The sequence below is a fragment of the Hemibagrus wyckioides genome, linkage group LG29 (assembly GCF_019097595.1).
Source record: "Hemibagrus wyckioides isolate EC202008001 linkage group LG29, SWU_Hwy_1.0, whole genome shotgun sequence".
Taxonomy (NCBI): Eukaryota; Metazoa; Chordata; class Actinopteri; order Siluriformes; family Bagridae; genus Hemibagrus; species Hemibagrus wyckioides.
This window is the reverse complement of record NC_080738.1, coordinates 5,099,067-5,115,340: the sequence shown is the minus strand read 5'-3', so window position 1 is coordinate 5,115,340 and position 16,274 is coordinate 5,099,067. Positions and strand designations below refer to the sequence as shown.

Here is a 16,274-nt window from a genome sequence, read left to right as displayed (position 1 = left end):
GTGTAGAAGCTGGATTTAAAGAGATAAAAGAAGGATCAATCTGGTTTTATGTGTATACTAGGAGCCAGGGCAGATATTAAACAGAGACAGTATGTCTGTCTCTCTCTCTCTCTTTCTGTCTGTCTCTCTCTCTCTCTCTCTCTCTCTCACACAGGTTCAATTGAGACCTGGATGTGAAGCTGGACATTGTTGTGGTGAGAGAGTGACCATCACCCCTCTGTTCTTCTGTCAGTGAGACCAGACTCATGGTAGCTAATGCAGAGCTAATTTTTAAAAAGCTTTTTTTTTTTTTTTTTTTAAATGCGTCAGAAGCACTTTGGAAGTGTTTTAAAAGCCTTCGCTTAGCGCCGTCGGAGCATTATCTCGGAGTGCTGTGTGTGCAAACACAGCGCCGTCAGCAGAACGAGCGAGCGGATGTAGTGTTCTCCGACTCTCTAGATGCGGGACCCTGATAATGCTCGAAGCATCGATCCAAATCATTACAAATCACTCACACTGCAATTTGTGTTGTATTGTTTTCACTGCAGTAATGGAGAGAAGGTGAGAGTGCAGGCACCTCTGGTGGTGTTAAAACACACTTGTGTGTGTGTGTGTGTGTGCTTAAGGATTTGTGCAGCAGGTTCAAATCCCGAGACTGTCAGAAAGTTAAGCTTCCTTCAGTGTAACAAACACCGAGGCCACACCTCCTTCACAGTGGCTGACAGAATCAGAGGCCACACCTCCTTCACAGTGGCTGACAGAATCAGAGGCCACACCTCCTTCACAGTGGCTGACAGAATCAGAGGCCACACCTCCTTCACAGTGCCTGACAGAATCAGAGGCCACACCTCCTTCACAGTGGCTGACATGATCAGAGGCCACACCTCCTTCACAGTGGCTGACAGGATCAGAGGCCACACCTCCTTCACAGTGGCTGACAGGATCAGAGGCCACACCTCCTTCACATTGGCTGACAGGATCAGAGGCCACGCCTCCTTCATAGAAGACGACAGGACGAGAGGCCACGCTCCTTCATAGTGGATGACAGAACCAGAGGTCACACCTCCTTCATAGAAGATGACAAGATCAGAGGCCACGCCTCCTTCACAGTGGCTGACAGGATCAGAGGCCACCCCTCCTTCATAGTGTATGACAGGACCAGAGGCCACCCCTCCTTCATAGTGGATGACAGGACCAGAGGCCACCCCTCCTTCATAGTGGATGACAGGACCAGAGGCCACCCCTCCTTCATAGTGGATGACAGGACCAGAGGCCACCCCTCCTTCGTAGTGGATGACAGGACCAGAGGCCACCCCTCCTTCGTAGTGGATGACAGGACCAGAGGCCACCCCTCCTTCGTAGTGGATGACAGGATCAGAGGCCACGCCTCCTTCACAGTGGCTGACAGGATCAGAGGCCACGCCTCCTTCACAGTGGCTGACAGGATCAGAGGCCACCCCTCCTTCACAGTGGCTGACAGGATCAGAGGCCACGCCTCCTTCACAGTGGCTGACAGGATCAGAGGCCACGCCTCCTTCACAGTGGCTGACAGGATCAGAGGCCACGCCTCCTTCACAGTGGATGACAGGATCAGAGGCCACACCTCCTTCACATTGGCTGACAGGATCAGAGGCTATGCCTCCTTCATAGAAGATGACAGGACCAGAGGCCACACCTCCTTCACATTGGCTGACAGGATCAGAGGCCATGCCTCCTTCACAGTGGATGACAGGATCACAGGCCACGCCTCCTTCACATTGGCTGACAGGATCAGAGGCTATGCCTCCTTCATAGAAGATGACAGGACCAGAGGTCACGCCTCCTTCATAGTGGATGACAGAACCAGAGGTCACACCTCCTTCATAGTGGCTGACAGGATCAGAGGCCACACCTCCTTCACAGTGGCTGACAGAATCAGAGGCCACGCCTCCTTCATAGTGGCTGACAAGATCAGAGGCCACGCCTCCTTCACAGTGGCTGACAGGATCAGAGGTCACACCTCCTTCATAGTGGCTGACAGGACCAGAGGCCACACCTCCTTCACAGTGGCTGACAGGATCAGAGGCCACACCTCCTTCGCATTGGCTGACAGGATCAGAGGCCACGCCTCCTTCACAGTGGCTGACAGGATCAGAGGCCACGCCTCCTTCACAGTGGCTGACAGGATCAGAGGCCACCCCTCCTTCTTAGGGGATGACAGGACCAGAGGCCACACCTCCTTCACAGTGGCTGACAGGATCAGAGGCCACGCCTCCTTCACAGTGGCTGACAGGATCAGAGACCACGCCTCCTTCACAGTGGCTGACAGGATCAGAGGCTACGCCTCCTTCACAGTGGCTGACAGGATCAGAGGCCACGCCTCCTTCATAGTGGATGACAGGACCAAAGGTCACACTTCCTTCACAGTGGCTGACAGGATCAGAGGCCACGCCTCCTTCATAGTGGATGACAGGACCAAAGGTCACACTTCCTTCATAGTGGCTGACAGGATCAGAGGCCACACCTCCTTCACAGTGGCTGACAATCAGAGGCCATGCCTCCTTCACAGTGTCTGACAAGATCAGAGGCCACGCCTCCTTCACAGTGGCTGACAGGATCAGAGGCCACACCTCCTTCACAGTGGCTGACAATCAGAGGCCATGCCTCCTTCACAGTGTCTGACAAGATCAGAGGCCACGCCTCCTTCACAGTGGCTGACAGGATCAGAGGCCACGCCTCCTCTTGCCATTATCCAGTCATCAGTGCCACTTGTTTATTTGTTGATCTGTATAAGTAGACTCTCAGCCTGATCTATCACATCAATTATTCAGTGTCCATACTGTTACTTACTCTTAAAGCCTGCACCCTACTTCCTGTTTACTTTTATTTTGGCTTCAAGTCAAGTCAAGAAGCTTTTATCATATGGTCATTTTTTAACCACATATAGCCGATGCATTATATTAAACTGAGACATCGTTCCTCGAGGAGCTCTGTGGTGCTACATAAAACCACACAGAACGACGACTTGGTTCATTAACACACTTTTGATTTGTTTGCATTTCATTTAACTCAGCAATGCTAATTATTTCACAAATTGCCCCCCCCACCCACTATGTTTTAGGAAAAGTCTTTATTTTTCAAATAGCGCTTTACTACTTTTTTCCTTTCTGTCCCTGAAATATCTGTGTAGTGTTTATCCTCCTTTTCTTATACTGTTTACCTTACCTTTCTCACTTCACCTCTCTCTCTCTCTCTCTGCTATGCTGTTTGTACAGATATCTAGCAGAGACACGAAGCAGAAATGTGAAAACGGTGACAATAAAATAGGGACATGAGACAAAACCCACACGACATATAATAATAGCAAAAGAAAAATAATTTTATTGTATCCCCAACAACAATAATCCGATAATCACATTATATTCATGTCTTGAGAGTGCTAGAAAAAAAATACCCTCAATTATTTCACAGCTAGGTTAAGGCGATTATAAAGTGACAGATCAAAACGATATTTTTACCTATTTATTTTTACTCCAGATCTGCAAACTATATAAGTAAAAGATATTTCAAATGCTTTCAAAAGGAGTTTATTTTTGCATATGTGTTTGAGGCTTAGTATAAAAATGACTTATATTGTATTCACATGCAAACTAATCTTTAAGGCTGGAACACATAAGGGGAAAATAATCATGAGAATGATGTAAACATTATGTTTTGAAATAGTTGGAAGCTGCAGTGTGTAACACACTTATTCACACCTAGGGTGCAATTTAACATAGCCAGTCCACCTACTCTTTCTGGACCATGAGAGGACTCCAGAGAACATGGAGGAGACCCACAGGGACCAACGCTGCACAGAACCAGGGCTCAGGATCGAACCCGGGGACCCTGGAGCTGTGAGGCTGGCTATAAGAACAACAAAAAAATGTTTTAAATCTGGGAGTACAGTGGAGACAGTGCAGTTTTTGTGACTTAAATGCTGATTTAATGACGAGAAAATAAACTTGTCGCATGCGTAGCACTTTAGTCCGTTTACAGACTTCAGTTATGGTTATTTATAAAAATGCATTACACATTATAGCTCTTTCAACACATTATATCACTAATACCAAAAAAAACCCCAAGCTCTACATATTTTTTCCTTAATAAATTTATTTTACAGGAGAAATATTAAGAAATCATTCTACAAAGCATTTGCTCTAAATTGATATAAAAAAAAAAATTGGTGGATTTGGTTTAATAAAAGGAAATTGCATAAGTGTAATGGCTATGAAGTGTAATGTCTTTTCATTAATAATTATAATGTGTATAATGGCTAATTAATGCATTTTAGCATATTTATATATAAGCCATTATATATATATATATTATATATATATTATATATATATATATTACCTTCATGGAAAGTGCTATTTGGTTGTACTATAAGAAACATTATATTTTTTTGCCCTTGAAGCTATACACAGTGATGTTTACATATTTAAATTTTGCAAATATAAATATTTCCAAAACTCCACTGATGTAAATTATTACAGGATTAATCCAGCAGGAGTCGTGACAGAAAAACTGGGGGAACTGAAGGGCATATTTTCAGGCAGTGAAACACATTATGTAAAAGAAGCGTAGAAGAAAACATTGTGTATGACGATTTCAGTGTCTAAACTGTAGGAGTTTAAGGTGATAACCTCTCTGTTAGTTTTCACAGTGCATTAATACAGTTCTGTATACCCTGATGAAGCGATATCAGTCATCACAATCACATAGCTGCAGATCTTGGCAGGTGCTGGATGTCTGGCCACCCGATCGGCATGTACGTGTGGTCTCTTATTCAGTATTGTTTGCTCTCACTGTGACTGATAGGTGCTCTGATATCTTCTTGAGTTTACCCGGCACGTGTTTATCAAACGCCATAGCTAAAACAGAAAAAAAGAGAGAAGATGATGAATGAAACATTTTCGATTCGATAGAAAATTTATCATATTCTATGTCTCACTCACTCACTCACTCACTCACTCACTCACTCATCTCTTGCTACAGGTGTGTTGTAGCTCTGGAAGAGCGGCTGGATGAAGAGGCCGAGCGTTCCAATCAGACATACCAGGATGAAAACCCAGAGAAACAAACGGTCGATCACCATGGCAACATATTTCCAGTCCTCAATGACCTGCAAATTCACACAATTTGTGCATGGTTAGGGTGTTGCTATAGGCGGTCATCTGCTAAGCCAGTCGGTTGCTAGGATGTCGCTAGATTCCACATGTACTATGTAATGATCTGTAGTCTGAAGCTTTGGTCTACAACACCTACTGATTAAAATAATAAAAGCACCACAAAGTCTTCCCTTTAGAAAACCGACTATGGAGCAACCGTAATTACATTCTTTCCCAAAACCTCAAGCACTTCTAAGGTACAAGAAGATCATGAAGACCAGGAACACCTGATACAGGTGCAAGAACATTACTAAATACTCAAAACAATACTTGTTCACAAGATGTCAGCTAGGGACTTCCTCACCCCTTCATCATCATCCTCATTCTTCATGTGTTCAGCGATGAATCGCACGCCCTCTATGGCCGCATCCACATCTGTGTCACGCCTTACTCGTACCCTCTGCCCAAATTCAGAGCCCTCAGGCAGCTCCGCCGTCTTCCAGGCCCCTAGAGCGAAGGCGTCACCGGAGAATGACTTGCTCCGGTTTTTCCTCCGAAATCTTTCCCGCATGTTAGAGCGACCCGGTCGCCGCATGAGCAGGAAGACGGGCAGCTGATGCAGGAAGACGCGCTGCACCCACACCGGCATGTGGTGTGTGGATGGCGAGCGGTGATGCACGTTAAGCACGCATACACTTGTCACGATGGAGAAGGTCACTAGCACCATGGTGAACATCAGGTACTTGCCGATGAGCGGCACAGCCAGCGAGGTGGGTGGAACGATCTTAGAGATCAGTAGCAGGAAGACAGTGAGGGCCAGTAGCACAGAGATGCACAGAGTCATCTTCTCACCGCAGTCTGATGGCAAGTAGAAGACGAGAACAGCGAGAGAGGTGATGAGCACGCACGGGATGATGAGGTTGATGGTGTAGAACAGCGGCTTGCGTCGGATCACGAAGTCGTATGTGACGTCCATGTAGGTGACGTCGTCTGGATCTTCGTTCTTGCGGCCAGGCAAAGACACGATGTCCCACTCGCCGCTGGGCGTGTAGTCATCACGGCTAGCGAAGTCAGAGGTCAGCACAAGGTCGAGCTCGGTGCGGTCATATGTCCATGAGCGGAACTTCAGCGTGCAGTTCTGTTGGTCAAAGGGAAAGTTGCGGACCTCGATGGCACAGGCGCTCCTGTAGATGGCCGGGGGAAGCCAGAAGATGTCGCCCGTGTTGGAGACAATAGCGTTGCTGTAGAACGAGACTTCGTACACACCGTCTGCACTGGGATAGACAGGAAGTGACAGAAGATTTTTTTTTTTGGTTTTGTTCTGCAACATAGCTATAAAGTTAAATTCTAAAACATTTTCACTTCATCTCAATCCGATTTCATTCACATGTATAGCTTTGAACAGATGAATGTAACTGTATATCTCCGGTAAAAATAACCGAATGTGACTGAGAATCGGTTTTATTTTTACTCAGACATATAGTTTTGAAGGAACACATGCTCATAATGTAGAATGTGAAAGAACAGCTTGTCTCCTGTTGACTGAAATGAATAAACGTGATAAATAATTAACAAACGATTAATATGTGCATACATTTTTAGCATGAACCGGCTGCATGATTGTGACTACTGTAATTTCATTAACGTGCGAAATAATTCAGTTAGTAATTACAGTCTGTTCTCAACAGCTTTACCGAGATATTCTCACTTCTTTAAAATTCACACTGAATATTATATAATTTAACCACCTTGAGTTGTTGCACAATGCTATGAGTCAGTGTCTCACTCCTGATGTGTGTGTGTGTGTGGTAAAATGTGAATAATATGTATTAACTAAGCTATTGCTCATCTGGCCTCTTTTTCCCTCCTTCAGCAGTGTCACATACAGTTCCTCAATTAAAATGAGCATTAGCTTATTTTAGTAAGGGATTACATGGACTGCTGAGTCTGTAAAGCAGTCGTCGAGATGCCTCTTAATCAAATTAGCTCGTGATTGCATGCCGTAATCACTTTTTACTGCTTTCATTTATGTCTTAAACATCTGTTTCCGTCCTCCCCCTGCTGTCTTTACGAATCTTGCTCCACGAACTAAATGGAGTGTTGAAATTAAACAAAAGATCAAACTGAATCTCCAAGGAGACGGTGGCCTAGATCTTACAGCTCAAAACATCTGAGTGATGGAGGGTTTCAAACCTGACAGAAAAGCTACATGACCTCACTTTTACAATATATATATATATATATATATATATAGCACACACGCACATTGAGCATCAAAGATCATCAGGTTTACGTCCTTAAAAGTTCCATTTAGAGCATTTTGTTATGTAACACCTAATTTTATTTCTTTGTTACCTTTTAAATTAAATCCCCAGGATTTGTGGAATTACAGTATTGTTTCTCCTGGAGAATAATTTCTAATAATAAATTAATAAACAAGACACTAAATTATCTCACAGTCGGAGAACTGCTTCATTGTATAAGTCTGGAACATTGATTATATTGTACAATGATCAGGCATAACATTATGACCAGTGAGAGTCACCGTGAATAAGACTGATGATCATGGCACCTGTTAGTGGGTGGGATATATTAGGCAGCAAGTCAACATTTTGTCCTCAAAGTTGATGTGTTAGAAGCAGGAAAAATGGACAAGAGCAAGGATTTGAGTAAGAGTAAGTTTGACCAAAGGGCCGAATTTTGATAGCTTACACGACTGGATCAGAGAATCTCCAAAACTCTTGCAGCTCTTGTGCGGTGTTCCCAGTCTGCAGTGGTGTAGTATCTATCAAAAGTGGTCCAAGGAAGGAACAGTGGTGAACCGGAGACAGGATCATGGGCGGTCAAGGCTCATTGATGCACGTGGGGAGCGAAGGCTGGTGATCCAATCTCAATCCAATTGAGCATCTGTAGGATGTGCTGGACAAACAAGTCTGATCCATGGAGGCCCCACCTCGCAACCTGCAGAACTTAAAGGATGCACTGCTAACACACAGCACACCTTCAGGGATCTAGTGTAGTCCATGTCTCGACGGGGTCAGGGCTGTTTTGGCAGCAAAAGGGGACCAACACAATATTCGGCGGGTGGTCATAATGTTATGGATGATCAGTGTAGTATGAGTTTTGATTTAGGGTGACCTAAATATCTTTTAATTAATGTGTGTCCTTTGGTGCGGAATGAGTTGGTTTGGGCTTTAGATCATTAGCATACTTGTTGTAGAGTACGATATCAGGAAGCCAGATGTGGTGGGAGGGGATTCGTAGTTTCTGGATGCCATCGTAGTTGTCAGGGTCCCAAACGAGTCTGTAATCATTCCACTCCTGCATGTTGGAGAAAAACAGCGGACAAGACAACAGTTGCTTCGTTTCTGCTCTTGGAAAACTGAAATTTACTGAATTATATATAACAAGATTTTAGTACGCATATTCATCCAATTTTCCTGTTATCCATGTAGGAATGTTTTATTAAAACATTTCAAATAACCAGAACTATAATTGTATCTAAAACTATAGTAAAAGTCAGGATCTTAAACATTCACATGATTTTTGTTTTTGTTTTAAATAATAAATAAACAGTAAATTCATTCCGACTGTATGTGTATGTTTGAAAGAGCTGCAGGTGACCTCACCTGCGTGAGCCACACGTTAGTGGTCATGATCTGCTCCCTCTCATTCTGCAGTGATTAAAACAGTACAGCAGGATCAGGACACTGTGGTTCAGGGATAGTTCGTGTGTGTGTGTGTGTGTGTGTGTGTGTGTAGCACCCACCACACTGATCAGCTGAGCCAGGGACACTTTGATGCCGATGGTGACCTGCTGACTCTTATTGATCGCTGGCCTGATTAGCTTATTGTACCGATCAGAACTGAGGAGGAAGTCCATCAACCTCTCTTCAGCATCAGCTGATAGGGAACCTAACACACACACACACACACACAAAGTAAATGTAGGACACATAAAGCAAATACAAATCCTAGAAGCGTGAGCAGTAGAAACACAATCACAAGCTACAATCTCCACTTTCTCTAAAAAAAAATCTGAAATGACTTGCACTTCTTTCTTCCTTTCTTGCTGCTCACAGTTGCAAAAACAAACAAGCTAGCTAACCGATCTCCTCTGAAACTCACCATAACTACTACTTTCTACAGTAGAGCAACAAATACAGTATTTTACACAGGTTTTCACCCCACTGAACCTTTCCAGACTTTGATTAGAATTATACTGCATATCATCATATATCATGCAGAAAATACCACTTCATTGTAAAGTGTTGGTTTGAATCCCATACATTAGCTCCGGTCTAACCAGCTGGCATCAGAAAATCATAGTTGAGGTGACCTCTGTGTGATGTGTCACATGATTAAAATACACAACAAACCTAAACAAACTGAACCATCAGAACAAGTCCAGGACAAAGATGTGATTTGGATATTAAATAAATAAATAAATAAATAAATGCCAATATTTACTGTTAAATCCATTATTAGAAAATATGTCATGGCGTGACTAAAGAGGGCAAAGAGGGCATTTGCCCCAGAAAGAACTTAAAAGGCTGAGGATTAGTGTTGGACATCTGTTAGTGTTTATAGTAGGTATCTCCCCACTACAGCGTTTTTCAGAAGGTTATTGAGCAGATGCAGTACGATAGCAGAATACTATAATATACCATAATATAATATACTGTAGCGCAGAGCTCTCAGTACTACATGTTGGGGCGGTGGTGGCTCAAGTGGTTAAGGCTCTGGGTCATTGATTGGAAGGTTGGGGGTTCAAGCCCCAGCACTGCCAAGTTGCCACTGTTGGGCCATTGAGCAAGGCCCTTAACCCTTTCTGCTTCAGGGATGCTGTATCATGGCTGACCCTGCACTCTGACCCCAACCTCCAAGGATGGGATATGCAAAGAAAGAATTTCACTGTGCAGTAATGTACATGTGACAAATAAAGGCTATTTCTATTTCTGCTCACTCTCCAGCACAACTGATTTTATGTCACTCTATTCACTCATTATTTTCGGTTGCTACTGTTTCCTAAGTCAGGATGAGTGATGTGTGAGTAGTGTGTTCACACTGGGAAATTTAATAAGATGCCCTATTAATACCTGGTTAATGGAGCTCAGCATGTTGTGACAGCACTTCCTTATAATAGTATGTTCTAATGAACATACACCGATCAGCCATAATATTATGACCTAATATTGTGTCGGTCCCCCTTTTGACCCTTCGAGGCATGGACTCCCTGAAGGTGTGCTGTGGGATCTGGCACCAAGATGTTAGCAGCAGATCCTTTAAGTCCTGTAAGGTGCGAGGTGGGGCCTCCATGGATCGGACATCCTACAGATGCTGGACTGGACTGAGATGTGGGGAATTTAGAGGTCAGGTCAACACCTCAAACTGGTTGTTGTGGTCATCAAACCATTCCTGAAGCATTTCTGCTTTGTGGCATGGCGCATTATCCTGCTGAAAGAGGCCACAGCCATCAGGGAATACCGTTTCCATGAAAGGGTGTAGATGGTCTGCAACAATGCTTAGGTAGGTGGAACGTGTGGATGGCAGAACATTGACCAGAGCATGACACCGCCTCTACCGGCTCACCTTCTTCCCATAGTGCATCCTGGTGCCAGAAGACGCACGTACACCCAGCCATCCACATGATGTAAAAGAAAACGTGATTCATCAGGTGCCATGAAGAGAAAGATCATCACTGTTATTCGTCCGTCAGTGGTCATAATGTTATGGCTGATCGGTGTATATTTATGACAGATCTCTTCAAGGCATGACAGAGAGATTAGGTCTAGAAGACTATAAAACAATACAATGCTGAACTATGGCGAATACAAAAAAAACCTCGTGGTCTGCTAGGATGAAATAACAGAAAGGTCAAAGTGTCACTCGATATACATGCCGTCTATTTTCTACAGAAAATGTGAAAAAAAATCTTCAGCACTGTTACTCCTACACATCTCATCAGCTACGGGGAAACAGACCAAACTGTGTGTAAGTGACAGGTTAACGTCTGTTTTTCCTCTTTGAACACGATGCTCAAGTCACGGGTCCAAGATGATGTCACATGAAATTGGGATTTGTTCTGCTCTGAACACACACACACACACACACACACACACACAGTTGCTCCAATTGCTGAAGAAGTTTCTGATAGAAAGGTGTCAGAATACACAGTGCATGACGGGTCAGAGCTGTTTTGGCAGCACCAACACAATATTAGGCAGGTGGTCATAATGTTATGCCTGGTCAGTGTATGTGCAAAACGTTTGATCCCATTTCACGTTGTGTCCACCCATAATGTGGAATAAATCTAGTTTTTTTAAAAAGCTGACCTACCTTCTCTAACACATTGGACAATTTTTCATTGTCCTTGTCCTTTATTTGAGACCTGAATCTGTGATTACTTTATCTTTTCCTGCCACATGTTGGATTAATAAATTTATAGCGCTGCAAAAAAAAAAGTTTAATTTTATTTTTTTTCTGAGATAACTTCAATCAGTGTAGACTTTAATCCCCTTACCCCACTTGACACAGAAATCTCAAAGTGGTAGATGGACAGAATCAGGACCAAAGCCTTCTCTGCTCCAGTAAAATCCATTCTTTGATGTTGATTGAACTTTTTTAGAAAAGTAGGGCACAGACCTGGAGGGTTTTGGTGTCTTGACCGAGGGTTAAAAGAAGAGGATGTGGCCAGGCATCTGTGATGATACACATAAACATATCAGCTGGGCTTTTCTCATGTTTTCATCACTATAACCTCAAATTCCTGTTCTTTTGTAGTCCATCAGCCAGGTGTTTTTGATAGTTTTCTGCTCACCATAGTGAGTGTAGAGTGTTTATTTGAGTTACAGTAACCAGCCTGACCATTCTTCTCATTTCCCAGTCTGACCACTACACACTGCTATATCACACACACAGTCTGGGGACAGTGGAATGCTTTTTACTAAGAGGATTAATCAGCGTGTGTGGAATCGGGAACACTCAGGGGTACCATACATACCAAAGCTAGCAAAATAATTGTGATTTACACCGACCAGGCATAACATTATGACCACTTGCCTAATATTGTGTTGGTGCTGCCAAAACAGCCCTGACCCGTCCTGCACTGTGTATTCTGACCCCTTTCTATCAGAACCAGCATTAACCTCTTCAGTAATTTGAGCAACAGTAGCTTGTCTGTTGGATCCGATCACACGGACCAGCCTTCTCTCCCCACGTGCAACAATGAGCCTTGACCGTCCATGACCCTGTCTCCGGTTCACCACTGTTCCTTCCTTGGACCACTTTTGATAGATACTGACCACTGCAGACCGGGAACACCCCACAAGAGCTGCAGTTTTGGAGATGCTCTGATCCAGTGGTCTAGCCATCACAATTCGGTCCTTTGCTCAAACTCGCTCAAATTCTTACACTTGTCCATTTTTCCTGCTTCTAACATCAACTTTGAGGACAAAACTTGCTGCCTAATATATCCCACCCACTAACAGGTGCCATGATGAGATCATCAGTCTTATTCACTTCATTGCATCACCATGCAGTTAAATATATTACTAAATAGAATCACATCATTATACTTTATGTCGTGTTCAACAATTTTTTATCTTTATGTCAGGGACACAACCACAATGTCCTACATTAAAAAGAGGTAAAGGATTTTGGCTGTGTAGTCATTATACTTGTTTGCATCTGTAACTAGCTAATTAACTCGCCATACTTTGGCCTGGATTTCTTCATCATTTCCTTTTGCTGGTTCTGGAATATGAGAGAGAGCAAGCTGAGGCTCCTTTTCCACGCTCAACACGGCAGAAGAGTTGGAACCAACCTTTCTAAATCCATATGATGCACAAAAGCTGCTGATCAGCAGGAAAAACCAATATTTCACCTGCTGAGGATTTGGAGAGATAGAGAGAGAGAGAGAGAGAGAGAGAGAGAGAGAAATAACATCCTACTGCACTTCATATGTTTAATAATTAAAGAATAAACACTATTCCTGTCTGTGACAAACACGCACACTGACAGCATTGCAACCAACCTGCTGACATAGAAATCAAACACAAAACAAAATCAATGCTACGTAAATGAACACTACGCTACTTCACGCTACGTCCGATCCCATAGGTATAAGACTAAGCGCAGATACACAATCATTTACCCTGCGTGTGCTCATCTCAAACACCAACACTTCTATCCATTATAGTGGTTATGTTATTATCCATGGCATACTGACCTTAGAGTCTAACTGCTGACATATCAGTAGTGCACTTATAGACACTGCTTGCTGCTCCTGTACAGGCATCTATAGGCACCATCAGCACTGGTCAGGAACCCAAATGTTTCCTGGTACCACATTATCCAGCATATTTTGTTACAAACCTCAGAAACTGAACACTAAGTGGGCAATCATGCATGGGCTGGTGTCTCTTTTTTCCAGCTGCCACCGGACTCCACAATGCTTCCTCCCAACGGGACGTGCCTCTGGCTTCCCAGAACAAATGAACAATGGGACTGAATTCAATTCATTCATCTGCATAGATCTGATATTCACCAAATGGGGTGCTTCTTGCTGTGTTTTATTTATATATATATATAATTATTGCTGATGTCTTTTGCAAGTTAGATATGATAAATGTATAAATTTGTGTAGTGTAGCACCCAAATTTCCCCTTGGGTACATGTATCTATCTATCTATCTATCTATCTATACTGACCAGGCATAACATTATGACCATATGTTGGATCGGACCACACGGGCCAGCCTTCTCTCCCCACGTGCATCAGTGAGCCTTGACCACCCATGACCCTGTCGCCGGTTCACCACTGATCCTACCTTGGACCACTTTTGATAGATACTGACCACTGCAGACCGGGAACACCCCACAAGAGCTGCAAGAGTTTTGGAGATGATCTGATCCGGTCGTCTAGCCATCACAATTCGGCCCTTCATCAAACTCAAAGCTCAAATCCTTACTCTTGTCCATTTTTCCTGCTTTCCTGTGTTTCTTCTAACACATCAACTTTGAGGACAAAATGTTGACTTGCTGCCTAATATATCCCACCCACTAACAGGTGCCATGATGAGGAGATCATCAGTCTTATTCACTTCACCTGGCACTGGTCATAATGTTATGCCTGATTGGTCTATCTATCTATCTATCTATCTATCTATCTATCTATCTATCTATCTATCTATCTATCTATCTATCTATCTTTTGTTTGTTCTCACAGTGTAACCGGAGAACACTCAGACGAATGTGCATCTGATTAAACGGTCTCTCCCGACTACTCACACTTAACAATTAATGGCATAACAATTTCAGTCCTGCTAGATCAACCGAGACTGAGATGTCTGCTGAGCAAGCTGACGAGTTTATAGACAATAAGGCTTTGATTTACAAAGAAAAGCAAATAATTAGCTAGTTTAATGCGTGCAATAGGATCAAATGTGCATCCATCCATCTTCTATACCCACTTTATTCCTAATTAGGGTCACAGGGATCTGCTGGAGCCTATCCCAGCACACATTGGGTGAAAGGCAGGGGTACACCCTGGACAGGTGACCAGTCCATCACAGGGCCACACATATAGACAAACGACCACACACACTCACACCTACGGGCAATTTAGAATCACCAGTCAACCTATTGTACATGTTTTTGGACTGTGGGACGAAACCAGAGTACCCGGAGTAAACCCACGCAGCCATGGGGAAAACTCCACACAGAAAGGCCCCCGACTGTTCGAACCTGGGACCTTCTTGCTCTGAAAAAGAACAATATTAAGACAGTCAGTAGGGTGTGTGTTAAAAAGTGTGTTTAAAAAGCGACCATTTTCAATTCTCTGCCTGATATCCGTGCTAATTCCAGCTAGGTAGTCCATTAGCAACCGCTCCACGCGATCGATTCAAACAAACTAGCCAAGCCAAGCTATTTACTAAACCGAAAATCTTTTCAGCCAGGAGCTAATATTCACTAGCGAAGATGTTTTCCTAAAAAGTCCCATCCGTCGCACGTGACAGCGGCGAACAGACCAAAAATAAAACCCGTGTACACACGTCTGCTCTGAACGCGTGCGCTACATCACATGGCCTCGGCGATCCTGTCCTGAGATACAGAACGCACGTCCTGCTGAAAAACACAATCAGACGTGAGCATCAGTCATCCTAGACTAAACATATTTCACTGGCTTCTAGACACAATGAATGGCATGAGCGCTCGGGATTATTCCATTTACATCACACACACACACAAAGTTTAAAGATAACAGAAGGATAACAAGCCTGGCCTTATTCCTCAAGAACTACAAATTGTTATGATATTATGACGGACTATATAATTTATCCATTACTGTAATTCTGACCATAGAGATAAAACAGGAAACCGCATATAATATTTTAAAATAATAATAATAAGATAATAATGAAGAAGAAATTAGGGGGTTTGCTATCAGGCTAATTGCTAATCAAGTGGTTTGTTCCACATATTTATTAGGAAAGGTCAGAATAAATAAGGAAAGGCAAACAAACAATAATAAAACATTAATTGTTGGAAGAGGCAAGAGTGAGAGAAAATACATCAAAACTAAAACAATAAGGAATATTTGGATATTTCTGGCACTGAACGGAAGAAAGAAGCGCGATGCTAATTGCTAATTTTGGAATTTCTGTCAGTTTACCTCAGAGTACTTACTGCAAACATGAAGGAAAAGCAGAAAAAGTGCCAGCGGCCAGTTTGCTGCCATCGTCCCATCGAATTCCTTTGTATTCCTCCTCTTTTTCCTTCTCTTTTCCGCTCTTTCCTTTTTTGTTTGTTGAAAGAAAAAATAACGAGAAATAAAAGACTTGAATCTGAAGTGACCGTTACGCGGCTCGTGAAGGCAACGCCGAGCGCGCGCTGTCTCTCTCTCTCTGTGTGTGTGTGTGTGTGTGTGTGCTCGTGCAGAAGTGGGGGGGGGGGAAAGAGCGGGAAATACCTTGCGCGCGCTCAGCTCTTCCTCTCACTCCTTTCAGTTTTCCCTCGAATATTCCATTAAAGAAGAAATACAGAGGAAGGAGAAAGGAAAATCCTTAAAAGCTCTTATCTATCTGGTTAAGCGGAGTCTTTTCTGTTTTTTCTTTCTGTTTGTTTATCATGAAGTGAATTTGGAGACCTCGTGCCAAAAGAAT

The 16,274-nt window shown here is 43.3% G+C and overlaps 1 protein-coding gene across 1 annotated transcript; it reads right to left on the bottom strand.

The window, feature by feature from the left end:
* Window positions 1–4,380: 4,380 nt before the first annotated feature.
* Window positions 4,381–15,995, bottom strand: chrnb5a (cholinergic receptor, nicotinic, beta 5a). Its single transcript, XM_058384911.1, has 7 exons — window positions 15,799–15,995; window positions 8,880–9,025; window positions 8,740–8,784; window positions 8,322–8,431; window positions 5,475–6,384; window positions 4,982–5,124; window positions 4,381–4,873 (listed from the first exon to the last, which is right to left on the bottom strand). The coding sequence occupies exons 1-7, from the start codon at window positions 15,848–15,850 to the stop codon at window positions 4,861–4,863; spliced, it is 1,419 nt and encodes a 472-aa protein (XP_058240894.1). The 5' UTR covers window positions 15,851–15,995; the 3' UTR covers window positions 4,381–4,860.
* Window positions 15,996–16,274: the final 279 nt, after the last annotated feature.

Bases quoted from the DNA above. Each gene is read 5' to 3' on its own strand.
- chrnb5a (XM_058384911.1), bottom strand. From the start codon at position 15,850: ATGGCAGCAAACTGGCCGCTGGCACTTTTTCTGCTTTTCCTTCATGTT. The intron at 9,026-15,798 runs GTAAGTACTCTG...TGTGTGTGTTAG, and splicing joins GCTTTTCCTTCATGTTTGCA to GTTCCCTATCAGCTGATGCT. The intron at 8,432-8,739 runs GTGAGGTCACCT...TCCAACATGCAG, and splicing joins CTAACGTGTGGCTCACGCAG to GAGTGGAATGATTACAGACT.